This window comes from Gorilla gorilla, chromosome 9 (assembly GCF_029281585.2).
Source record: "Gorilla gorilla gorilla isolate KB3781 chromosome 9, NHGRI_mGorGor1-v2.1_pri, whole genome shotgun sequence".
NCBI lineage: Eukaryota > Metazoa > Chordata > Mammalia > Primates > Hominidae > Gorilla > Gorilla gorilla.
In genome coordinates this window covers 71,516,757-71,543,254 of record NC_073233.2, presented here as the reverse complement: position 1 = coordinate 71,543,254, position 26,498 = coordinate 71,516,757, and the positions used below count along the sequence as shown (strand labels likewise).

At 44.6% G+C, this 26,498-nt stretch overlaps 2 protein-coding genes, 1 long non-coding RNA gene and 1 pseudogene across 15 annotated transcripts in view; 2 read left to right on the top strand and 2 right to left on the bottom strand.

Annotated features, from left to right (window-relative positions):
- Window positions 1–10,588, top strand: part of ATL3 (atlastin GTPase 3) — a 47,398-nt gene extending 36,810 nt beyond the window's left edge. For 4 of the 7 annotated variants that reach the window (XM_063710671.1, XM_063710672.1, XM_019037164.4 and 1 more), the window contains 3 exons: window positions 1,302–1,373; window positions 2,923–3,354; window positions 4,995–10,588. In XM_063710671.1, the coding sequence (XP_063566741.1) occupies window positions 1,302–1,373; window positions 2,923–3,354; window positions 4,995–5,081 (591 nt within the window). In that variant the 3' untranslated portion in view covers window positions 5,082–10,588. The remainder of the gene's footprint in view (window positions 1–1,301; window positions 1,374–2,922; window positions 3,355–4,994) is intronic. The other 3 variants (XR_008669393.2, XR_008669394.2, XR_010135363.1) reach the window with 1 other exon arrangement.
- LOC109028890 (uncharacterized) overlaps window positions 1–18,451 on the bottom strand; it is a 35,440-nt gene extending 16,989 nt beyond the window's left edge. Inside the window, exon 1 of the long non-coding RNA XR_002007888.3 lies at window positions 18,267–18,451. This is a non-coding gene — a long non-coding RNA (uncharacterized lncRNA). The remainder of the gene's footprint in view (window positions 1–18,266) is intronic.
- Window positions 1,610–2,172, bottom strand: LOC101140081 (mitochondrial inner membrane protease subunit 1-like; annotated as a pseudogene).
- Window positions 17,925–26,498, top strand: part of PLAAT3 (phospholipase A and acyltransferase 3) — a 41,674-nt gene continuing 33,100 nt past the window's right edge. The window contains exons 1-2 of one of the 7 annotated variants that reach the window (XM_055354359.2): window positions 17,940–18,092; window positions 20,361–20,429. In XM_055354359.2, the coding sequence (XP_055210334.1) occupies window positions 20,415–20,429 (15 nt within the window). In that variant the 5' untranslated portion in view covers window positions 17,940–18,092; window positions 20,361–20,414. Of the gene's footprint in view, window positions 18,093–18,476; window positions 18,597–19,876; window positions 20,045–20,354; window positions 20,430–26,498 lie in introns of those variants that run through there. The other 6 variants (XM_055354357.2, XM_019037167.3, XM_055354355.2 and 3 more) reach the window with 6 other exon arrangements.

Sequence of the window (26,498 nt, the reverse complement as noted above, 5' to 3'; positions counted from 1 at the left end):
AGCCTCCCGAGTAGCTGGGACTGCAGGCGCCTGCCACCACGCCCGGCTAATTTCTTTGTATTTTTAGTAGAGATGGGGTTTCACCGTGTTAGCCAGGATGATCTCGATCTCCTGACCTCGTGATCCGCCCACCTCAGCCTCCCAAAGCGCTGGGATTACAGGCGTGAGCCACCGTGCCCAGCCCCCTTTTTTTTTCTTCTTCTTTTTTTTTAATAGAAACAGGATCTAGCTGTGTTGAGCAGGCTGGTGTTGAATTCTTGGGTTCAAGTGATCCTCCCACCTCAGCCTCTCAAAGTGCTGGGATTACAGGCATAAGCCACCACACCAGGCTTTTTCCTTCTTTTTTTTTTTTTTTTGAGACAGAGTCTTGCTCTATTGCTCAGGCTGGAGTGCAGTGGCGTGATCTCGGCTCACTGCAACCTCTACCTCCTGGGTTCAAGCAGTTCTCCTGCCTCAGCCTCCTGAGTAGCTGGGACTATAGGTGCACATCACCACACCTGGCTAATTTTTTTGTGTTTTTGGTAGAGACGGGGTTTCAACATGTTGGCCAGGCTGGTCTTGAACTCCTGACCTCATGATCGGCCAGCCTCGGCCTCCCAAAGTGCCAAAGTGCTGGGATTACAGGCGTGAGCCACCACGCCCAACCTTTCCTTCTTTTTTTTTTTTTTTTTTTTTTTTTTTTGACTCACATCTATTTCTTAAAGTTGAAGCAATGGAGCCAGATGTGGTGGCTTACTCCTGTAATCCCAGCACTTTGGGAGGCTGAGGTGGGCAGATCACTTGAGCCTGGGAGTTCAACATCAGCTTGGGCAATATAGGGAGACTCTAGCTCTGCAAAACAAAAACTTAAAAAGTTAGCCAAGCGTGGTGGCACGCACTGGCAGGAGGATGGCTTGCATTCAGGAGGCGAACGTTGTAGTGTGCTGAGATTACCACTGAACTCCAGCCTGGGTGACAGAGTGAGACTCTGTCTTAAAAAAAAAAAAAATTTAAACAATTAAAAAATAAATTGATGCAATGGAAATAATATTTTCCTTGAATTTTGGAGATTTAATTTTTGCTAAAGATTCTTATGTATAAGAATACATATTTCTATGTATATGAACTTCTACCTTTTTTTGGTAGAAAATTTGGCAGAAAAAGTGTATTCTGTTTCATCAGTTGAACTATATGGAAATCTAGAAAAATAGAAGTTTAATAAAAAAGGAAGAATGGGGAATAGAGAAGATTTTTATTAGGTTATTTGTGGAGGAATGTTAAAAGAGGAAGGATTTACAGTTCACGTTTTTCTCTCTTAAAAGGCCACTGCTGAAGCCAACAACTTAGCAGCTGCAGCCTCTGCCAAGGACATTTATTATAACAACATGGAAGAGGTACGTGGGACATACGCCTTATTCTGAAATATCTATAACCTGGGCATTGTTGCTGACTTCAAAAGCCCAACTTGATCCTACTTAATGTATCTTTAAGTGATGAGGCAATAAACCCATATTCAGGTTGTCCTGGTAACGGGGGCCTTCTAATTATTACCATTTCTTTGTTTGTTTGTTTGTTCTTGTTTTGTTTTGTTTTGAATAGCAAATAGTTTATTGGTAAGTACATAGTTTCAATGGGAGTAATCAATTCACATGAGCAGGAGACAATAATCAAGTCAAAAGAATAAATGCTTACTAATCATCAGAAAATCTGTGGCCATTAAGGCTGGCACGTAAAAATCCAAAATCACTCAGAGGCCGAATCTTAAAAGAAGATTCGTCCTCTTATTAGTTCATATGGAATAGGTCCATAGTAACTGGAATCTGTAGAATTCTGTAGATTTATCACCTTCTAACCAAACATGACCCACTGGGACATAACTGTAGCTTTTAAAGAAATCTGATGGACTAGTGGTGAGGATTTTGTCTCCTTCCAAACCAGTTACTCTTTTACAAATATTTGATGTTGGATCACTTGGGCTTTTTGCAATCACAATGTCACCTCTTTGGATACTATAAAAATGTCGACTAAGATTTTCTGCAAAGACAATATCTGAATTTTGAATTGTAGGCTCCATTGATGGTCCAGAACACATGACAACACCACCAAAGTATTCAAAAGCACAGTGAGCTATACAGCCATACTGAATAGCATAGCCAACAAGTCAGAAGGTTTCCCCAGAACACCACGAAGCATAGTTCTATGTAGACTCTGCCACCATTGGTCATAGATCTGTTCTATAATTCATTTAATTTTTAGGGAAGTCGCAGGGCTTCCAGAAAAAAAAAATTAAAGCATGTCTCAAAGCGTATGTGGGTGATCCATGATTTCAGGAATCCTCGGGTCCCAAAGAACCCTGAGGACCCTCAACCAGGACACAGGTGGGCCTTTCTCACCTGGGCCCCGCAGAAGTTGACTGTTTGCTTTTGTTTTTTAGAGACGGAGTCTCACTCTGTCGCCCAGGCTGGAGTGCAGTGGTGCGATCTCGGCTCACTGCAACCTCCGCCTCCCGGGTTCAAGCGGTTCTCCTGCCTCAGCCTTCTGAGTAGCTGGGATTACAGGTGCCTGCCATCATGCCCGGCTAATTTTTTTTGTGTTAGTATAGACGGAGTTTCACCATGTTTACCAGGCTGATTTCAAATTCCTGACCTCAACTGATCCGCCTGCCCTGGCCTCCGAAAGTGCTGGGATTACAGGCGTGAGCCACCGCGCCCGTCCCAGTGTCACTGCTCTTTCCAATTGATATTATCACCCTGGTTTTTTAAGTGTGCTTTTCAGAGGAAGTGAAACTAGACTTTATTGGTCTTAGTCATCTTTTAAAAGTTAACTTATTAATACATTGTTAACATCTTAAAACATTCTAATCCTTTCGTTATCTTTTCATGTTTTATTTGGCACTTGTTTTTGAAGAGATCTTTTAACATATTGTTTCTTTGTTCTTTTTAGGTTTGTGGGGGAGAGAAACCTTATTTGTCTCCAGACATTCTAGAGGAGAAGCACTGTGAATTCAAACAACTTGCTCTGGACCATTTTAAGAAGACCAAGAAGATGGGTGGGAAGGATTTCAGCTTTCGTTACCAGCAGGAGCTGGAGGAGGAAATCAAGGAATTATATGAGAACTTCTGCAAGCACAATGGTAGCAAGAACGTCTTCAGCACCTTCCGAACCCCTGCAGTGCTGTTCACGGGCATTGTAGCTTTGTACATAGCCTCAGGCCTCACTGGCTTCATAGGTCTTGAGGTTGTAGCCCAGTTGTTCAACTGTATGGTTGGACTACTGTTAATAGCACTCCTTACCTGGGGCTACATCAGGTATTCTGGTCAATATCGTGAGCTGGGCGGAGCTATTGATTTTGGTGCCGCATATGTGTTGGAGCAGGTAAGTGGTGCTGCTGAAGAGCCTGAGGGTTGATAATGGGCAGATATTTGTGCTTCCGTTGTAAAATATCTCAGTTTGGAAGAATTTCATAGTGAAGACATGAGACAGTGGCCACTCTGTTGGCCGTTGTTTTCTGATAGACTGTATGTTTTATTATCCTTTAGGATATTAATATTTATTCCTAATATTTTGTTTCCATGCCTAAAAAGGCCCCCGCCCTGCTTTTTTTTTTTTTTTTTTTTTGAGACAAAGTCTCGCTGTGCTCCCTTGCCCAGGCTGGAGTCCAGTGGCATGATCTCAGCTCACTGCAACTTCCGCCTCCCAGGTTCAAGTGATTCTCTTGCGTCAGCCTCCTAAGTAGCTGAGACTACAGGTGTGTGCCACCACGGCCCGCTAGTTTTTGTATTTTTAATAGAGACAGGGTTTCACCATGTTGACCAGGCTGGTCTCGAACTCCTGACCTCATGGTCCGTCTGCCTTGGCCTCCCAAAGTGCTGGGATTACAGGTGTGAGCCACCGCGCCCAGCCCAAAAATAGCCCTTTAATGCAAAAACATTCCAACTTAGACATACTGATTGTGTTCCCCTTTGGCAACTTTTTTTTTTTTTTTTTTTTTTTTTTTTTTGAGACAGAGTTTTACGCTTTTGCCCAGGCTGGAGTGAAGTGGTGTGATCTTGGCTCACTGCAACCTCTGCCCACTGGGTTCAAGTGATTCTCTTGCCTCAGCCTCCCAAGAGTAGCTGGGATTATAGGTGCCCGACACCATGCCCAGTTAATTTCTGTATTTTTTTTTTTAGTAGAGACAGTGTTTTGCCATGTTAGCTAGGCTGGTTTTGAACTCCTGACCTCAGGTGATCCACCCACCTCGGCCTCCCAAAGTGCTAGGATTATAGGCATGAGCTATTGCGCCTGGTCGGCAACTTCTAATTACATGCTCTTCAGACATAATTTTTATGTGATTCTCACTTCTCACCCCCTCTAGATTAATTTACTTCATTGAAAAGCAAGAACTTTGAAAAAATTATGAACTTAACGAAAAATGTTCGGTTTTGAGTCCTACTGGATTAGGAAAGGGATGGTATCTTTTTTATTTAAAAATCTTCCAAAAGCCAGTGGCTTGGTTATTTATTTATTGGGTTGCTTATTTATTTATTTATAAAATGATTTTTGGAGATGAGGTCTTGCTCTGTCACCCAGGCTGGTATCTTAGCTCACTGTAACTTAAAACTCCTGGGCTCAAGTGATCCTCCCACCTCAGCCTCCCAAGCAGCCGGTGTTACAGGCGAGTGCCACCACACCTGACTAACCCAGTAGCTCTTGGACATTGACATGGTCACAAGTTTTGTAGATCTTTGAGATGATACATTTGTTTTTCTGAGTAACATGAACAGGTGAGTTGGGTTAGCAGCTTGTGAAGCCACAGGAGCTGCCTATCCTACCCTAGCCACAGAGCAGATGTTCCCCTGGCTCTCTTGGGAGTTAGCTGCTGCCACAGCCTCTCTGTATCCCTGCATTTTCATTCCACTGCTTTCTGTAACATGCTGATGATGGAGACAGGTTTTTGAAAGTTTAAGGACTTACTTTCTTGTTGCTGTGTTGTATTTTATTAACTTGTATGTTGAATAAATGGACTTTTGCAGGCTTCTTCTCATATCGGTAATTCCACTCAGGCCACTGTGAGGGATGCAGTTGTTGGAAGACCATCCATGGATAAAAAAGCTCAATAGCATCTTAACGTGAAGATCAAACAAGAACACAACGAGCCCCTACTGATTTCTGGGTTTCTGCCACGGCCACAGGTTCACATCCAGAGGAATGGCAGATCTGAGACGATCCAGGAAGAGCTAAAACATGGCCCTGTAATAAATGAGCAGACCTCTCCTGTGGTTTCAAATTATTAAACACACTTCCATTTCTCTTGGAAGCATTTCTTTTCCTTGCTGTTATAGATGCAAGCCTGTGTCTATTTTCATATTACTCTGCTTTGTGCACTTTATGGAGGAGGAAGCTAGAGGAAAAATGGAAATGCAGCTTTTAAGTTCTTTATGTGCCACTTAGTGCCTTTTAAGATTGATTCCGGCCGGGCGCGGTGGCTCACGCCTGTAATCCCAGCACTTTGGGAGGCCGAGGCGGGCGGATCACGAGGTCAGGAGATCGAGACCATCCTGGCTAACACAGTGAAACCCCGTCTCTACTAAAAATACAAAAAAAATTAGCCGGGCATGGTAGTGGGCGCCTGTAGTCCCAGCTACTCGGGAGGCTGAGGCAGGAGAATGGCGTGAACCCGGGAGGTGGAGCTTGCAGTGAGCCGAGATCGCACCACTGCACTCCAGCCTGGGCGACAAAGCAAGACTCCGTCTCAAAAAAAAAAAAAAAAAAAAAGATTGATTCCATGGTTTTGCACACACAATGGGGAGGGGATGGAGGATAACCTCATGAAAGGTGCCATTTTCGGGTGAAACTTGACATTTCTTTTATACTTTACTCTTTTGAGAAGGATTCTTTTTTTTTTTGAGTTGGAGTCTCGCTCTGTCACCAGACTCGAGTGCAGTGGTGCAATCTTGGCTCACTGCAACCTCTGTCTGCCGGGTTCAAGCAGTTCTCCTGCCTCAGCCTCCCGAGTAGCTGGGACTACAAGTGTACGCCACCATGCCCAGCTAATTTTTTTGTATTTTTAGTAGAGATGGGGTTTCACCATGTTGGCCAGGATGGTCTTGGTCTCTTGACCTTGTGATCCGCCTGCCCGCTTTGGCTCCCAAAGTGCTGGGATTACAGGCGTGAGCCACCGTGCCCGGCCAAAAAGGATTCCTTTTTTAAAAGTTTACAGAACTTGGAGAAACTTCAGAACTAAAGACTAACTGAAAATGATGTCATTACACTCAAAAAAAATTTACAATAGGGAATCCTGTTGCCACATAGTGTGGAAAAATCATGTCATATTTAAATATACCATACTCTGAAATGTGAGGTTTTTACCCAGTAGGCTGACAGTTTTGTTGCAACTTGCTCTATTTTTTTTTTTTTTTTTGGTCCCTATAGCGTCTTTCTAGAAAAAGAGGCAAACGTGCCTTAAAAAGCCAGAGTGGCTCATAATAAAAGGAATGCGCTAGATACTTCAAGAAAAAAGCTAAGTTTAAATGAACCATGTGACCTCTGATAAGTCACTTGAACTTGTGCCTTGGTCAGGTTCACTGTAGGTTTACATATGTATGTATGTTTTACACAACTCTTGTAATTGTCATTTGAGGGGTTTTGTTTTTGAGAGTTCTGCATAAGAACAGAACTTTATTAAGGATTAGAGGGAAGATACAAATATTACTGTGTTTAATTGATGTCTAATTTCATGTGGCTTAGCAGCAATTAATAACCTGATTTAAGGTCTTTATTCAGAATGTTAATTTGCATTCTCTGCTGTGTCTAATATTCTTAATAATGAAGCTAAAATTAACCCATTTTATTTAGTGAATTATCTATTTAATTTTACTTTGGCTAGTCTGGTAGCTTTAAGATAGCATTGTCTTAGCAAGGATCAAAGTCCTATCCAAATATAAAAAATATCTAGAAGTATCTAAGAGTTCTTTTTTTCTATTTACCTTGATTAGGAGATAAAAGTTTTATCTGTTAGTTGCTTTTCCTTTTGGAATTATTGTGGATTTTAAAACTTAAAACTTGCCTGCAAGTATTTATATAAACATTCAGGTATATAAGCCTTAATTTCTGAGATAATTTAACTTTTGTTATGGGAGGGAGGTAAGAGTGTAAATTTTATATACATGAAGGTAAGATCTGAGTGTAAACTTCATATACATGAAGTATGAATGGAAGGTAGAAAAAAAGTCCCTTTTCGCATGTAATCTCTTTATCAAAGAATTTTCTTTTGACACTTTACCACTGAAGTATTTTTGTAAGTCCTAAATTCCCAGCATATTATGTTTCATATTTATATGCCATCTTGCAAATAGTTCTTGCTATTTTATTCAGATTGCTGTTACACTTTAGAAAAATTCCAGCTTGTTTACTTGCATTTATCAGTGATGCCAACCAAGCTTTGACTGTTAACTTGAAAGCTTGCTTCTGAAATGTTGGTGCATTTTCAGGTGACCTCTTATCTCTCTGAAAGTTCATACCTATTAGCAGGCTCTGTAAATATTGACATACTTAGCTTTTAATACATTCTATAAGTAAATTTATAGATTTCAGAATAACTTAAAAAATTTAATGGTAAGAAGGGGTGATGTGTCGAAAACTCATACTAAAGTATTAGGTCACTTTAAAAAAAGTGATAATGTATGATTTAATGAAATCTTAAGATTGAGTTACTATTTAAATTCACCATTTCTGTTTTGGTCTTATAAAGAGACCTTGGTTTAATTATCCAGAGGAAGTCCTCTTCACCTTTTTTTTTTTTTTTTTTTTCTTAGTTTTGCTTCTGGAAAGTGTTTTATGAAGTTTTCTCAGTGAGGGTTCTTAAGAGTTTTCTTTGATCTCTTTTCTCTCAACAGTAAATTGATGATTTTATATCAGCTTTTTCAATAAAAGATGCATTATCATTACTGGCTATAAATCATCCTGGGGAGATTTATAACCAGGTTAAAAATAATGTCTTTTACTTCTCTCACCTTTTACTTGTGGTTCAGATGCTCAGACTGTGCCTGTTTGCGTCGTGTCTGTTGCTCTGCCGCTTTCCATGCAGGCATTTTTAATTTTACACAATCCTAACAATATATGGAACTCATTCCTATGAATATATAAAAGGAGGCTTCCAAAATTTTCTATTAAAATATTTCAGGATAAATTAAGTGTTGATAATTTGAAAAAATAATTTCAATGAGCTGCTTATAGTAAAAATGGTAGAATGAGAATTTTCATTCTTTCACTGAGAAATCTTTCTGTAAGATTGGTTCATAGATAAAATGAGACAAACTACTGTGTATGATAAAACACCTTCAGAGTCATGCCTTGTTTTGTTTTATTTTATTTTATTTTTTGAGACAGAGGTCTCGCTCTGTCGCCCAGGTTGGAGTGCAGTGGTGCAATCTCGCTCACTGCAACCTCCACCTCCCAGGTTCAAGCGATTCTCCTGTCTCAGCTTCCTGAGTAGCTGGGACTACAGGTGTACACCACCACGCCTGGCTAATTTTTGTTGTTTTACTAGAGGTGGGGTTTTGCCATGTTGGCCAGGCTGGTCTCAAACTCCTGACCTCAGGTGATCCACTCCCCCCAGCCTCCCAAAGTGCTGGGATTACAGGCATGAGCCACCCCGCCCAGCTGAGTCATGCCTTATTTTCGTAGTATACCAAGAAATGTTCTATGGAAGTTTATGTTTTAACACCTCTTTTGTACTTGGTAAAATTGCCTGTGTTTCGCTTTATTCCTTTTTTTTTTTTTGAGACGGACTCTTGTACTGTCGCCCAGGCTGAAGTGCAGTGGCACGATCTTGGCTCACTACAACCTCCGCCTCCTGGGTTCAAGTGATTCTTTTGCCTCAGCCTCCCAAGTAGCAGGGATTACAGGCATGTGCCACCACACCTGGCTTATTTTTGTATTTTTAGTAGAGACAGGGCTTCGCCATGTTGACCAGGCTGGTCTCAACTCCTCCGGGACTCCTCCTGTCTTGGCCTTCCAGGGTGCTGGGATTACAGGCGTGAGCCACTGGAACCTGGCCTTGTTTTGCTTTATTTTTTCTCTTACATGAAGTAAAGCGCTTTGGTCAAACACACAAAAATACTGCCTTGTACTGGTTGTTGGTTTCATTAGTGGATCACACACAGTGTTCTACTTGGCTTGTAAAATGGTGCCTTGGATAGGGTGAGTTTGGATAAGTATGTATGTATGAGTTATAGCAAAATTAAGTAGATTGAATCAAGTCCATGCAAAAGCAATAAAACAGGTAGTTTTAATTTTTTGCTAGGTTCTTTTAAAAAATGATGTAACTTACATGGAAGTCTTCACAGGACTTTTTTCTGTCCTGGAACTATTGAAATGTAATTTAGGATGATTTGATCTTCCATCTCAAGTTGTCAACATGGCTGTGTCATTCTGGCTTACACATGTTTTATCTAACAAAATTCTAGTCAAGGGATAAGGGCATAATGAAGACAAGCTTCAGTTATGAAAGTACAAACTATGTGATTAATTTTTAAAAATGACATTAAGCCCATTGTAAAATAATATTTGCAGTCAAATGGTTTTTCTTGCTGTAAGTCCTGTTGTAGCTATGTTTAGGGTAGTGGTTCTCATCTACTTTGGAGTGCATAAGACTTACCTAGCAGGCTTGTTTAAAAAGTTCAGATTCCTAGCTTTGTACCCAGGGATTGCCTCAGGTGGTATGGGCTGTGGTCCTGGAGTCATCACTTTTATAAATAGTGGTTCAGAGACTGCAGAGAGAGACTGCTTCATCGAATGGGAAGTACCAAGGAGAAAGTACAATTCAGTATTGTCTGGAGGCAAGTGGACACTTTGTACCTGAGGTTTAGAATAGGTGGTCTCTTGCCAGTACAATCCCCAGGCGTTTTCTGTGTTCAGAAGTAGTAAGAATGCCTTTAATTCAGAGGATTATCTAAGCTCCTTAAAGCTGTTTTTCTCCGTTGTCATAGTGCCTTCTCTGAAAAATGAATGTACAAGTATCCTATATTCTAACATGTAATTAGGATTTTTTAAAAGCAATTTTTGATAGTTTTTCTTTTAAAAAGTAAAATTCAGCACTGTGACTTGAACCCCCAAATCTTTCACATACAGGTGAAACATTAAGCCACAAATAAAAATAATGAACAAGAAGGAAGACAAGATCCTAATTTCTGTCATTAGTGACCTAAGTACCCCATATCAGAAACTTTGCAAAACAGATCTAGGGACAGAAGGGCTTTGAAAGACATTTTTCTTTGGGGCGAATTTCGTGTGCCAGAACTACAGTTTAAATGTGTTTTTATGAGCAAGGGAAGGTAGCATTGATTCCCATAGCTTTCTAATTAGATACATGCTGTCATGGATGTAAGCCTTAAAGGAGTTAATAGTAATCTTGTACATACACAAATTTTCCTCAGGTTTTTTTATTTTAAAAAATGATTTGTTAAAAGTACTTTCTGCTAGACCCTTGCCTTTGAGTGGCTTTGAAATTTAATATAGTTTTTAAAAAGTGCAATGGGATGAGATTATGCTATTAGTATATTAAAAGCATGTTTCTGTTTTACTCCAATTTGTAAGATCATTTAATGGAATAAAGATCACAACACCATGTTATCTGTGTTTTCTTTTTCTGTGTTTTTAATATGGGAGGTTCTGTGAAATAGTTTGGCTTGGCAAAGTGAATAAGACTTCTGACGGGATAGTGGCAGTGTGGTTTGAGTTAGCTTTCTCTGTCCTACAAAACGACACTGAACAAGTATCTTACTAGCATAGTCCTGGAGAAGGCTCTGTTATTGGCAGGGTTGCTTAAAAGTGAGCACAAGGGCCAGGTGTCGTGGCTCACTCCTGTAATCAGCACTTTGGGAGGCTGAGGTGGGAGTAACGCTTGAGCCCAGGAATTTGAGACCAGCTTGGGCAACATATGGAGATACTTTCCACCTCTGTCTCTACAAAATAAAAGATGGCAGCCAGGCATAGTGGCGTCCAGCTGTAGTCCTAGCTACTCGGGAGGCTGAGGCAGGATGATCACTTGAACCCAAGAGTTTGAGACCAGCTTGGGCAACATATGGAGACACCTTCCACCCCATCTCTGGGAAAAAAAAAAAAAAAAAAAAAAAACCCAGGCATGACGGTGCGCACCTGTAGTCCTAGCTACTCTGGAGGCTGAGGCAGGATGATCACTTGAGCCCAGGAGTTGGAGGCAGCAGTGAATTACGGTCCCATCACTGTACTGCAGCCTGGGCAACAGCAAGACCCTGTCTCTCAAAAAAAAAAAAAAAAAAAATAACGCAAATTTCATTTACAGTAACATGGACTTGTGAAGACCTCTGAATTTGTAGCACTTTCATTTAGTTGCCCCATCTGGAGCCAGCTGATTAAATAGTTGCTCTTCAGGGGTTGGGGCAGGGAACGTAAATCTCTACTTAAAGCTTTCTCTTTCACTGATGGACACAGTGAGGAGACTGAATTGAACTTCTCAAATACGACAAATAGCTAGACATACCCCATTTAGCCCTACAGTAAAAAGATTTCTTCCCTAGTTGGAAACACTGGGTGGGATCAGCAGCCTTTCTCTACCCAACCATCCATCCCTGTTTGTTACCATATGTCAGGTGCTTTGCCAGGTGCTGCCCTTGAGTTCATCACAGTTTAGCAGGGAAGGGGCAAACTCAGAGGCTGATGATGCGAAGAGTGTGGTGAAAACAGATTCAGGACTTGGGTGCCACCATCTACACTGATGTGTAGACGCTCTCAGCATAAACTGGGGAGAAGGAAGGACCAGGGTGACGAATGCGGTCCTGTATAGATGGGGAGCAGTCAAGCAAGCTGGCTTGTCTTTGGCGCATTGACATTCTTGCTTTTGATTATCATATATCACTTTGCAAAAGACAAGTCCAACTCTAATTAGCTTAAAGAAGGAAAAAATTGTTAACTGGGAAAAAGTTTCTTGTAATCGGACATATAGGGGTAAGGCTGACATCAGGCACTGGAGGAACTCAAATGTCAACAGGGCTCTTATTTCAGTGTTCAGTGACCTATTTATCTGCTGTTGCAGATAGGTTTCCTCCATGCCCCAGTGGTTCCAGGTTTATGTCCTCCCACTTTAATGTGCCCTGAGGAAACAGGCTTTTTTTTTTTTTGAGCTACCGATGAAAAAATACGTGTGTATATCTCCATTCCAGAGAAGGCTTCTGATTTGTTTGGCTTGAGTCATGCTCCTTCCATGGTCAACACTGTAGCCTGGCGGCTGAGGCATTATAACCAGCCAGACCTAGGGTGCAGGTGTCTGTAGTCAGAGTGATGACCACGTGCTATGACTGACAGCTCCACCAGAACCACACGGAGTCACCAAATGAAAGACTGCTGGGCAGACCAAAACAAATAATCCATTACAGATAACCAATTCCAGTTAACAATGGCCATTGAACAACGAGAGACACAAAACCTGGACATTTCCCAGGTTAAAGGTTCTGGAATTTTTTTTGTTTGTTTGTTTCTCTGAGACTGAGTCTTGCTCTGTCTTCAAGGCTGGAGTGCAGTGGTGCAATCTCGGCTCATTGCAACCTCCGCCTCCCGGGTTCAAGAGATTCTCCTGCTTCAGTCTCCTGAGTAGCTGGGATTACAGGCGCCCGCTGCCATGCCCAGTTAATTTTTGTATTTTTGGTAGAGGCGGGATTTCGCCATGTTGGCCAGGCTGGTCTTGAACTCCTGACCTCATGTGATCCACCCACCTTGGCCTCCCAACGTGCTGGGATTACAGGCGTGAGCCACCACGCCTGGCCTTCTGGAATGTTTTATTTTTATCTTTATTTTTTTTAAGACAGAGTCTCGCTCTGTTGCCTAGGCTGGAGTGCAGTGGCTCAATCTCGGCTCACTGAAACCTACGCCTCCTGGGTTCAAGCAATTCTCTTGCCTCAGCCTCCTGAGTAGCTGGAATTACAGGCACGCACCACCATGCTAATTTTTGTATTTTTAGTAGAGATGGGGTTTCACCGTGTTGGTCAGGCTGGTCTCGAACTCCTGACCTTGTGATCCGCCCGCCTCAGCCTCCCAAAGTGCTGGGATTACAGGCGTGAGCCACCGTGCCCAGCCTCTAGAATGTTTTTTTTAAAGAGAAGGTAGAGATGGTTATGCTGCACATTTAGGCAGTGAAAGCTCTTCAGGGCATTTCGATAGGGATTTGTTCTCTTTCCTCTTCAGTAGGACTTGGGTTTCAAAGGGGATTCAGAAGGAAGTTATACTTCACTTTTGGTTTCTTTCATAAAAGCCTGATTTTTCTGGTCAGAGGAAACTATCAAAATTGGCATAGTCACATGTTTTACACCTGTGAAAACCCTGCATTCAGCTGGCTGGTGGAGCACTTGAGACATACTCCCATTTTGAATGTTGTCATGTGAAATTTGTGGTTTCTGTTCCTTGTTGTGAACTTTGTGGATTCTGTTCCTTGTGTGCAAAGAAGCATTGCAAACAGGTTCCCTTTAAATGCAGTTTCCCTAAAAAAAAAAAATGCAGTTTCCCTGTTCACTTTCTCTCGTCACTCTCGCACTCTTTCTTTCTCCTGCCCTGGCCTTCCTGTGTGTCACACAGCTTGCTCAGATTCCCCATTGGGCCTATTAGGTCTGCACAGCAAATTAGCCTGTGCAATTTTCTCCCACCTGCTCAGCTATTCCTCCTCAGAGAGTCAGCAAAACAATGGATTCTGGAGGATCCATCTATCCTCCTTAGAAGGCAGAGAATGGAGAGATTACAAATACTTAAAAACTGGCCAGGCATGGTGGCTCATGCCTGTAATCCCAGCACTTTGGGAGGCTGAGGCAGGCAGATCACCTGACGTCAGGAGTTCGAGACCAGCCTGGCCAACATGATAAAACCCTGTCTCTACTAAAGATACAAAAATTAGGCGTGGTAGCGTGGGCCTGTAATCCCAGCTACTTGGGAGACTGAGGCAGGAGAATTGCTTGAACCTGGGAGGCGCAGGTTGCAGTGAGCTGAGATCATGCCACTGCACTCCAACACTCTAGTCTGGGAGACACAGCAAGACTCCGTCTCAAAAAAAAAAAAAAAAAAAAAAGAAAAATTAATAGTTTCCTCCTTATCACAAGAGGAATGGGGCTTCATAGCCGTGCTATGCAGAAAAGCCTGGAAGCTTTGGAGTTGGACACTAGTTGGATCCTGGCATCACAGTCCACCTGTCCACCTGCTCTGTGCAGGGGGTAAGGACCGTCTTGCTGGTGATGGTGTGGCATCATGGGGCAGTTTCTCAGTAAGTCCCGGGGCCTTTCTTAGAGAGCTCCTCTTTTGAGAACTGTGTGAGAAGTGAAAATACATAGCCCTCAGTACTGTTCCCCCTTCCCAGTACGATTTTTTTTTGGTTTTGTTTTGCTTTTTTTCTGGCACAGCAACAGGAAAAGATAAGGGAGGTGACATCTGGGTGCTTCTGGAAGCAGAGGGTGAGGAAAGGCAGAAGTCAGCCCGGCTGCCTCAAAACCGAACCTGTCCATCCTGGGTTTGGATGACTTTATAGTCAGTCCCTGGCTCAGCATGCTCCGTAATTTGTTTGATGAGTGATAAGGCACATAAAGCTATGGTATTTATATTGCCTCTGAGTCTCCTTGTCAGAAAGCTGGTGAAGATCATGTGATGTTGATGGGCACATACCTATTCTCATGTTAATAACAGCCACCGTGTGTTGTGTGAGGATTTACCACGTGCCAGATGTCAGGCTCAGCACTTTATTTTTATTTTATTTTATTTTATTATTTTTTGAGACGGAGTCTCCCTCTGTCACCCAGGCTGGAGTGCAGTGGCACGATCTCAGTTCACTGCAAGCTCCGCCTTCCGGGTTCACACCATTCTGCCTCAGCCTCCCAAGTAGCTGGGACTACAGGCGCTGCCACCATGCCAAGCTAATTTTTTATATTTTTAGTAGAGACGGGGTTTCACCATGTTAGCCAGGATGGTCTCAGTCTCCTGACCTCGTGATCTGAGGGCTCAGCACTTTATAAGCATCATTTCATTTGTTGCTCTGTCTTTGGGGAATGTATTTTCTTTTACATTTTTTTATTTTGAGACAGAGTCTCACTTTGTTGCCCAGGCTGGAGTGCAGTGGCATATCTCGGCTCACTGCAACCTCCATCTCCCGGGTTCAAGCGATTCTCCTGCCTCAGCCTCTCAAGTAGCTGGGACTACAGGTGTGTGCCACCACACCCGGCTAATTTCCTATTTTTAGGAGAGATGGAGTTTCACCATGTTGGCCAGGATAGTCTTGATCTCTTGACCTCGTGATCCTCCCGCCTCAGCCTCCCAAAGTGCTGGGATTGCAGGCGTGAGCCACTGCACCCTGCCAGGGAATGTATTCTTATACATTATACAATATCACTAAGGCCCTATTTTACAGACAAACAGTTCAGAGAAGGAAACATGGCCTGGGCCCTACAACTATTATAGTAAGTGGCAGGGTCAGGATTTGGTCCAGACATCCTGACTGCAAGGCTCAGTACTGGCACTGGAGTGGTAGGAATACAGAGATGAACAAGAGCTGGTTCTACTCGTGTGAAGTCATATCCCAGTGCAGAGAAAGAGCCTGTGTTGGTCATTCATTCTTCATTCATGCATTCATTCATGGAATGCCTGTGGTGTGCTAGGTTTTTTTTTTTTTTTTTTTTTTTTTTTTGAGATGGAGTCTCGCTGTGTGGCCCAGGCTGGAGTGCAGTGGTGCAATCTCAGCTCACCATGACCTCTGCCTCCCAGGTTCAAATGATTCTTCTGCCTCAGCTTCCTGAGTAGCGGGGATGGGATTACAGGCGCCCAGCACGAGTGGCTAATTTTTATATTTTTAGTAGAGACATGGTTTCACTGTGTTGGCCAGGCTAGTCTCGATCTCCTGAGCTCAAGTGATCTGCCTACCTCGGCTTCCCAAAGTGCTGGGATTCCAGGTGTGAGCCACCATGCCCAGCCGATGTGCTAGGTTTTGTGCAAGGATTTGGGGATATGTGATGACATTAAGACCCAATAGTTAAAAGCACTTTCTGCTAGATCCTTGCCTTTGAATGGCTTTAAATTTAATACAGTTTTGTGAGCCCCACCTCCATCCTCTTAGGGTCTCAGCTGGGCCTAAGAACTAAATTGACATAAGATAGATCAACAGGGCCAGGTGTGGTGGCTCACACCTGGAATCCCAGCATTTTGGGAAGCTGAGGCGGGATGATTACTTGACCCCAGAGTTGCAGACCAGGCTGGGTGACATAGTAAAACACTGTTGCTTAAATAAAAAAAGAAATTAGCCAGTTGTGCAGTGGGCATCTGTCATCCCAGCTACTTGGGAGGCTAAGGTGGGAGAATCACTTGAGTGCAGGAGGTCAAGGCCATAGTGGTGAGCTATGATCTCGTCACTGACTTCACCCTGGGTGACAGAGCGAGACACTGTGTTATTGCACTGCTATAAATAAATACCTGAGACTCGGTAATTTATAATGAAAAGAGGTTAAGTCGGTTGCGGTGGCTCACACCTGTAATCCCAGCACTTTGGGAGGCCAAAGTGGGCTGATCACCTGAGGTCAGGAGTTTGAGATCAGCCTAGCCAACATGGCAAAACCCCGTCTCTACTAAAAATAGAAAAATTAGCTGGATATGGTGGCACATGCCTGTAGTCCCAGCTACTCGGGAAGCTGAAGAAGGAGAATTGCTTGAACCCGGGAGGAAGAGGTTGCAATGAGCTGAGATTGCGCCACTGCACTCCAGCCTGGGTGACAGAGGGAAACTCCCTCTCAAAAAAGAAAAAAAAAAGAGGTTTAATTGGCTCATGGTTCCGCAGGCTGTACAGGAAGCATGGGGGAGGCTTCAGGACATTTCAATCATGGCAGAAGGAAAAGGGGGAGTGAGCACCTCACATGGCCAGAGCAAGAGAAAGGGAGAAAGGGGAGAGGTGCTACACACTTTTAAACAACCAGATCTCCCGAGCATTCACTCACTATCAGAGAGCAGCACCGAGGGGGAAATTCGCCCCCGTGATCCAGTCACCTCCCACTAGGCCCCACCTCCAACATTGGGGATTACAATTTGACAACAGATTTGGGTGGGGACACAGATCCAAACCATATCACCCTGTCTCAAAAAAATAAAAAAGATTAACAGGAGAAAAGCATATACATGTCTTTAATACAAGTTTTACTGGCATAGGTGAGGCAGAAATTTAAAAATAATAATAAGTACTGCATTCATTCACTCCAAGAAAAGTAAAAGCCAAAGCCCAGAATGTGGCAAGGCAATGGTTAAAAAGAAAAGAAGAGCAAGTTTTCCTCTGCCTAGCAAGCTCACTTCAAGGACAGTTATAAGATAATGCTGTTTGAGAAGTCAAAATCAAAGGAATAGGCTCCAGATGCCCCACCTCCGGAGAAAAGGTGAAAGAAAAAAAAAAAGGACAAATATCTGGCTAAAAGAAATTTAGCCAGTTCTTGTTTTTTCTTTCAATGCAGCTACAAGGCCACCAGCTATGCAAGGCCACAAGTTATGCCATGTCATCAGTTATGCTATAGATTATGTGACCTGTCATTATATGATTAACTGCCTTTGCTTTGCTTCTGTAAATTTGCTTATAAAAATCCTGCTTGGTCTTTTTTCAAGGCTCAGTTTTTTGGATGTGAACCCACTGAGCTGGTGTGCACCTTAAAATAAATATCCTCCTGTATTCACCTATACTGGTCTCTCCTTTTTTTTTTTTTTTTTTTTTTTTGAGACAGAGTCTTGCTGTCACCCAGGCTGAAGTGCAGTGGCGCGATCTCGGCTCACTGCAGGCTCCGCCTCCCGGGTTCACGCCATTCTCCTGCCTCAGCCTCCCGAGTAGCTGGGACTACAGGCGCCCGCCACCTCGCCCGGTTAATTTTTTGTATTTTTAGTAGAGATGGGGTTTCACTGTGTTAGCCAGGATGGTCTCGATCTCGTGACCTCGTGATCCACCCGCCTCGGCCTCCCAAAGTGCTGGGATTACGGGCGTGAGCCACCGCGCCCGGCCTATACTGGTCTCTCTACTCCTCTGCGTCCTGCAACATAAGGAAATGAAGACCCAAAGAAGTAGTTGGTGTCAGTTACTTCTATACCGAATTGGACAAAGAATAGTAAGTTGTAATGAAGCAACTAAGAGCGGGGCCCGGTAGCTCACGCCTGTAATCTCAGCACTTTGGGAGGCCAAGGAGGGAGGATCACTTGAGTCCAGGAGTTTGAGACCTTGTCTCTATTTAAATAAAAATTAAAATTAAAAAGATGCAACTAAATTATGTGGGGGGGCTTACCAGATAAGAGTTATTTTCCTGGAGAACATTATGTTCAGTGAAATAAGCCAGGCACAGAAAGACACATACTTTGTGATCTCACTTATATATGGAATCTAAAAAAATGGAACCCACGAGTAGGGAGTAGAATGGCAGTTACAGCGGTTGGGGGGAACAGGGGGGTGTCGGGGAGATGTTGGTCAAAGGGTACAAAATTTCTGTTAGGAGGAATAGAGGAATAAGTTCACCAGATCTATTGCACAACATGGTGATTATAGTAAATAACAATGTACTATGTTCTTGAAAATTACGGAGAGGTTTTGTGTTCTCACCACAAAAGAAGTATGTGAGGTAATGCATATGTTAATTAGCTCGATTTAGTTATTCCACAATGTATACATATTTCAAAACAACATGTTGTACATGACAAATACGTGGCAATTTTTGTCAATTAAAAAGTAAAAAATGGGCCGAGTGGTGGCTCACGCCTGTAATCCCAGCCCTTTCGGAGGCTGAGGCAGGTGGGTCATTTGGGGCCAGGAGTTCGTGACCAGCATGGTCAACATGCTGAAACCCTGTCTCTACTAAAAATACAAAAAATTAGCTGGGCGCGGTGGTGCACGCCTGTAATCCCAACTACTCCGGAGGCTGAGGCAGGAGAATCGCTTGCCGGGAAGGCAGAGGTTGCAGTGAGCTGAGATAGAGCCACTGCACTCCAGCCTGGGTGACAGAGTGAGACTGTCTCAAAAAAAAAACAAAAAAACAAAAAAACAAAAAAACCCAAAAAGTAAAAAATGAAAAAAGTTATTTCAACAAGGTCTGTACAGAATTCTTTCCGTCTCAACATCTCCTCTTTGAGGATAAGGATGTTGCTTTTTCTTCTAGTATAAGGAAGGTGTCCTTCAACATGGAAATTTCATCTGCTTTTAAGAAACAGAAAAGGGGTCTTCTTGCACCTGCTGAGTTTTAAATGACTTTAATTCAAAACAGCCAATATGCCATGGTGGTGTGTGTGTATATATATATACACACACACACACATATATATATATATATACACACACATATATACACATATATATATACACACATATACACATATATATACACACACACATATATATATATATACACACATACATATATACACACATATATATATATTTTTTGAGACTGAGTTTCGCTTTGTCGCACAGGCTAGAGTGCAGTGGCGCGATCTTGGCTCACTGCAACCCCCGCCTCCCGGGCTCAAGTGATTCTCCTGCCTTAGCCTCCCGAGTAGCTGGGACTACAGGCGCATGCCTCCACGCCCGGCTAATTTTTTGCATTTTTAGTAGAGACGGGGTTTCATCGTGTTAGCCAGCATGGTCTCGATCTCTTGACCTCGTGATCTGCCCGCCTCGGCCTCCCAAAGTGCTGAGATTACAGGCGTGAGCCACCGCGCCCGGCCCTTGGTGGTATATTTTTAACTCCTTCAGTTTTTAAACTATAAGCCCATTCTTGAGTGAAGGCCAAAGTAAACCCATCATGGCCCTGCAGTGTGATGTGTGTGCAGAGGTCGAGTGTGTGCGACTCCTGGATGCTGGGCGCGCAGGGCATGGGTGAGGCGGGAAGAGGCGGTGCCGGGGGCGCGGGCGTACTGCAGTCGCCGGGGCCGGGACCGGGGCCGGGCGCTCTGCGAGGCTCTCATTAGCCGGCGGCGCGGGGAGGGGCCGGGTGACCTCACGCCGGCCTGGCCACCGCGGCCATTAGACCCGGTCCAATTGCTGGGGCTGCAGTGCTGCCTCCGAGACCGCGAGGTGGGTGGAGCGGGTCTTCCTGGAAGGGTGCGATAAGGCCGGGCGAGGTGCCTGGGATGCTTCTCCCCTTCCGCGAGGAAGAGATCTAATTGGGTGGGGCGGGTGTAGACTAGCCTGCCGAGCCGCCCGCTGGCACCTGCAGCCTCCTGGGCGCCCGCCGGGCTCCGGCGAGAAAGTTGTTAAAGGGAGCGAGGTGGTTGTTCCTGGGGTCCGAGGCGCGCCTCGCACGCCCTGCCCAACAGAAGCCGCAGTCCCGTGGGGTCTGGAGACGCAGTGTCCTGTTAATGACAATAAATCCCTGCTCCCCCTGCCTCAGACATCTACGCAGCGAAATCGAGCCTGGCCTTGAGGGTCCACACCGCGAGGGAAGATGCGTGCGCCCATTGTAAGTGCGGGGCGAGGCGGGGCTGGGCGGGGCTGGGAGCCCCCTGTTAGTGGGGACTCGTTGTCTCGGAGCTTGAATTACTGCTTCCGAGAGAGGAGCCTCGAGGCTGTGGGGCCCACACCTCTGTCAGCTGCGAGGCATCGGTGTCAGCTGCGGGTCGGCGCGCACCTGTTGGAGTTGTCTCGGCGCGTCCTTCCGGGGGCCGGTGTGGGGGCGCCCTGCCTGAAACGCGCCCAGCGGAAGGCGGGACCCTCAGGAGGGAGGTGGCCAGGTGGCAGGTCTGTCCGCAGAAATCTGTCGCTGCCCTCCGGAGCCACACCCGGACAGCGGGACAGGCCTTGGGGGCTATGTCAGCTGACTCATCCCATGACCAGCCCTGCCAGCGGACTCCCAGCGTAACTGTGCTTGGCGACTGCCCCCCTTCCGCCTGGCCGGACCGCATCAGAGGGATTCAGAGGATGGGATTTGGAGGTGGACCCTCCTAGTGTTGAGCATCTGGCTGTGAGACTCTCATCAAGTTCAAATCCACTGTTTCCCAGAGTGAAGGTTTTGTTTTATTTATTTATTCATTTATTTATTTTTATTTTTTATTTTTTATTTTTGAGACGGAGTCTCGCTCTGTCACCCAGGCTGGAGTGCAGTGGCATGATCTCGGCTCACTGCGACCTCCGCCTCTCGGGTTCAAGCGATTCTCCTGCCTCAGCCTACCGAGTAGCTGGGAGTACAGGCGCCCGCCACTACGCCTGGCTAATTTTTTGTATTTTTAGTGGAGACGGGGTTTCACCGTGTTAGCCAGGATGGTCTCGACTTCCTGACCTCGTGCTCCGCCCGCCTCGGTCTCGCAAAATGCTGGGATTACAGGCGTGAACCACCGAGCCCTGCCTGAGTGAAGATTATATCACTTAATACTCAGAAAGTGCCCAGAACAATGCCTAGCACACATTTTGAGTGCTCAACCATAATTCACTGTTGTTATTATCTCAGTCCATATAAAGAGTTTTGCCTGGTGTCAGGGTGTATCTGGCATGTTTGTTTGACACCTGGAGTGGTCACTTTTTAATATCATTCTCTATCTGATAACATTATTTTTAGCAATAATCATGTAATGAATAGTAATAATGTCCAGAAAGAAACACAGTGAACATTTTCTTTTATTGAACCTCGTATATGTAATCATGACAGTAAAAACCTTATATATGTAATCATGAGAGTAAAAAAATTAAAAATGAAAAATAAAGTAAATGTGATAGTGCAAAAGCAGGAAAAAAAATGGATTAGTAGGTTTTAATCAGATTAATGTATTTTTGAAAAAAGGAAAAACTTAGATGTAGGATGATATCAGAGATGAATAATAGTAACACTACAATTTCTGTTTTTGAAACTTCTGAAAAGTTGTCCATGACATTGTCAAAATCAATCTTTGCATATTCATGGTCGGTATTCAGGGGAGCTATATCTACTAGTCCATCTTTGCTCCCAGTTGATTGAAGAACACTTTTTATTAATTTTAATTTCAAAAGCTGCTTTCATATAAAACTAGAGAGACAAAGGAAAAGCCTTAACCATCAGGATTAGTTTGGCAGAGATTTATAAAAATCCCATTTCATAATAAATTCCAGACATTGCAATACTGCCTAAGTCTTTTTTTCTTTAATCAGTTCTAGCAGCTTAAATATCTCCTTTTTAGAGACATTTTCACTAAGACAGGCTGGGTGCAGTGGTTCATTACTGTAATTCCAGCACTTGGGGAGGCCAAGGTGGGAGGATCACTTGAGCCTAGGAGTTTGAAACTACCCTGGGTAATATAGCAAGACCCCATCTCTAAAAACAAAACAACAACAAAATCTTCACCAGACAGTTCATCATACTTTTTTTTTTTTGAGATGGAGTTTCACTCTCGTTGTCCAGGCTGGAGTGCAATGGCGTGATCTCGGCTCACTGCAACCTCCGCCTCCTGGGTTCAAGCGATTCTCCTGCTTCAGCCTCCCAAGTAGCTGGGATTACAGGCACGCGCCACCGCGCCTGGCTAATTTTGTATTTTTAGTAGAGACAGGGTTTCTCCATGTTGGTCAGGCTGGTCTCGAACCCCTGACCTCAGGTGATCTGCCCGCCTCGGCCTCCCAAAGTACTGGGATTACAGGCGTGAGCCACCGCGCCCGGCCCATCATACATTTCAATTATATTTGGCAAAATTCCCCAAGTTTTTCTTCTTCAAAAATCAGAGAAAATGGCTGAGTGATAGTGAACCTTGACATTTATTTAATCCATTGCTTTAGAAATGATGAAAATCACCCAGGCTTTCAAACATCATTCTTTTAGTTTCTTTTGGCACTGGGAGACAGGCTGTTTTATGTTTAAACACAGGAAAATGCAGGACCACAGAGATTGGCTACATAAACTGTATAAATGGAGTTCAAATTATTCTGAGCCTTTAGGAACTGATTGTTGAAACAGAACTTATGGCTGATCAGGTCTGTGTGTTTCAGGAACTGATAACTGTGTGTTCTCTGATTTAACTTGTAGAAGACAAAAGTTTTAGAAGGATAAGAAATAAAAATGTGCTAATTGGAGGCTCACATGTATATGATTAAATCTCAATGGTAACTGCAGCAATTAGAATTTAGGTGAATAAGACATTTTTTGGGGGAGTGGTATTTTATCACTGACATTGTTTAAAATGGCCAGCACATGGTAGTAATAAAAGGCAGACCGACTTTTGATAGATTTTATTATTGTTTTAAAATTCCCTTTGGGCCAGACGTGTGGTTCATGTCTGTAATTGCAGCACTTTGAGAGGTCAAGGTGGTAGATCACTTGAGCCCGAGAGGTCGAGGCTGCAGTGAGCCGAGATTGCGCCACTGCACTCCAGCCTGGGTGACAGAGCGAGAGCCTGCAGAAAAAAACAAAACAAAATAAAACAAAAAACTCCAAACAAAACTATCCTCTACAGCAATCTTGCTCCTATTTGTCTACAGTGGGGAAGGACATCCTGCCTCCCCACTGTGGGCTTTTAGGGCTTTTATGTTAGTTGTTGTTGTAGCTGCCCCCAGGAGCCTCCTGGGGGATCGAAGAGGGTGTGTCCACAGTTTCCTGAGCCCTTTAGTTCAGCCTGTGATGCCTCCTGCTGTGATTTCTCTCCTCTCTGTGTTCCAAATTTGCTAGAATGAGTGGGCGGGGAGCCTTTCCCTTCCCTCCTCCACCTGCGCCATCCTTGAATCTGTGGCTTGTTGAGCAGCTGCTGCCAAGGAAATGAAACCCCAAAGTGAAACTGAGGCTCCATAATATGAGGAAATTGATAGGCCTTCCCTGTTCTGTGAGTCTAGACTCCGTCATTGACTGCTCTGTGATCTGAGTTTGCTTGATTTTCTGATGGATCTGTGTGGAACTAGTTAAGGTGCAAAGGGGAGGGGAGAGAAGAAGAGAAGAGGACCCTTCTTAAATAGCAGTTGGGGCTTCAGGCCTTCCAGGGTTTCATCTCTATTCAGCCACAGGCTGAGAGGAGCTGGAGGAGGAAGCCGTGCATCCCTCCACCATACACCTCTGCTGAGAACATTGTCAGTGCCAGGCTGGATAATGGTGAATTAGATGGAATTCTGGTCCTTGGAATGCTGGCAGGCTGGGCACGGAAATTGATCGCTTCTTCCCACAGGCTAGGCTTAATAACGAGTCATCCAATAATAGGGCTATGGCTTGGCTGTGGAGGCAGCAGCAACTCGCTTTGCTGAGGCATCAGGGGATGCATTGAGGAGTGGACATGTTGAGCCCATCTCGAGGGATGAGTAGGAATCTTCCAGCTGAACGGCAAAAGGGCATTTCAGGCCGAGAGTGCGGTGAGGCAGAGGCCAGTTTTGCCATGGGAGCACAGTTGTTGAACGTCAGTACCTTGGAGTGAATTACTTGGTGTGGTGGGAAGAACCTCACCTTTAAGCTCAGGCAGATCTGCTGCGGAATCCTGGTGCTGCTTTTCGGGGAGCTCCAAGACCTTAGGGAAGTTAATTCCCATCTCTGAGCTCAGTTTCCCGATTGGTAACATGGGGCTCTTATAAGGATTCCAGGTAACAGGTGAAAACCCCCAGTAGTGCTTGGTGGTAGTGGTGGGGGTGAGTAGAGGGGCAGTTCTGACTCACCAGAAGGTGAGGTTTGCACTGTAGGAGAATAGGCCTGGGCCTGGTGGTCAAAATCTGGGAGGGTGGATGAGTTTTGCTTCCTTTTCCAGGATGTTTATGACCTTTGGGCTGCTGAGGCTGGGCCTGGTGCCTGCCAGAGCTGCCAGTATCTTTCCCCCACTTGCTAAGAGGCCTGGGCACAGGGTGGCAATAAGGGAAAGTGTAATGTGTCAGGCCAGCTGCTGTTCATCCCTCTTCCTCCTTCTCTCTGTGCCCGAGGCTGGGAATCTGGGCAGCCAGGCCTCCTCCTTCTCCTCCCTGTCCTCACCCAGCCTGCGTGCGGCATGGGGTCTCAACCTTCTCGTAGGCATAAGTGCTTTTACAGCTTTCACTTCCACTATTTCAATGATTCTTTACACAAACCCTGCCAGATGGGTCTTAGCCCTGTTTACCAGAGAAGTTCAGAGAGGTGAAGTGATCCTTGGAGATCACACAGCAATAGAGTACAGAGGGGCTCAGTTGAGGCCCCCGGAGGTGGGCTGGGCCCTGTTTCTGGGAATGCAGCCTCAGAAAATAGGGACCTAGCTTCTCATGGGTTTTTTCTTTTCCTAAAACTTTGGCACCAAAACTCCCAACTGGGAAGTCTTTTCTCAGTACCCACCTTGGACTTCAGCCTTTCCATTTATCACAGGCTTTTCCCCCAGGGCGTCAGAAGTGAAGGGGGTGAGTTTAGGGGTTTCCACACTCACCACAGAATGTGGTTTTGGGACATGGAGAATTCGTTTCATTCTGGGTTTCACAGCCTCCACAGTGTCTCCACCTGGTCCGAGAGCGGTCTGTGACCTCTCCAAATCAAAAATAATGACAACATCCTGGGGAACGGTGGCAGTAAAAGCTGCCAGTTAGTGAATGGCTCCTACGTTATCAAGCCCTATTTACTGAGTGTTTTTTAGGTATTAACTCTGTTGATCCTCAGGATAATCCCACAAATCAGGTGCTGTACCTATCCCCATTTTACAGCTGAGGAAACTGAGGTTAGGAGTAATTAGGTAACTTGGCCAAGACTATATAGTTAGTAAGTAGTAGAGCTCAGATTTGAACACAGGGCCCCCAAGTGTGTAATCGCTATGCTGTTTCTGAAAATTAAATCCATCTTGATTTAAAAACAGAGCACTCATGCTCTTTATCCCACTTTCTGTATTTTTTGTAGTCCTGAAATATGTCATAAACAACCCCAAACCCTCAAACTCTGATGAGACAAATGGCACGTAGGTGGATTGGAATGCTTCCTGCATAGCCTTGAGTGAAAGAAAAACATTCTTTTTGTTTTGTATCAACCCTTGGGTTAAAAAGTATTCTGAAAGCATCATCACTGTCCTCCCTGGTCCCGCACAGTGCCAGAGCCGGGGGTCTTGGACTGAGTCAGAGTTGCATGGGTGCATCTGGAGGGACCTTGATTGGAGAGAGGTAAAGTCCGCTGTAGGGTGGGGCTGTCTTCTTTCTCTTTGCAGGGGCGAGGAAGAGGCTGGTTGCCACTTTCAGGCTGCCCTGGGCAGGTGATGTTACCTCCCTTAGCTCCAGTTTCCCCACCTGTGAAATGAGGCATGACTGCCATCTTAACCCAACTCTTCAGTCTCCCCCCCCCTCCCTTTTAGACAACCCTTCTCCTGTGGCCTTGCTCCAGGCTACACAGTAGAATCACCTGGGAACTTTGTTTTATTTAATTAATTAATTAATTTGAGATGGAGTCTTGCTCTGTCGCCCAGGCTGGAGTGCAGTGGCACGATCTCGGCTCACTGCGACCTCTGCCTCCCGGGTTCAAGCAATTCTCCTGCCTCAGCCTCCCGAGTAGCTGGGACTACAGGCACTTGCCACTACGCCTAATTTTTTATATTTTTAGTAGAGACGGGGTTTCACTGTGTTAGCCAGGATGGTCTCGATCTCCTGACCTCGTGATCTGCCT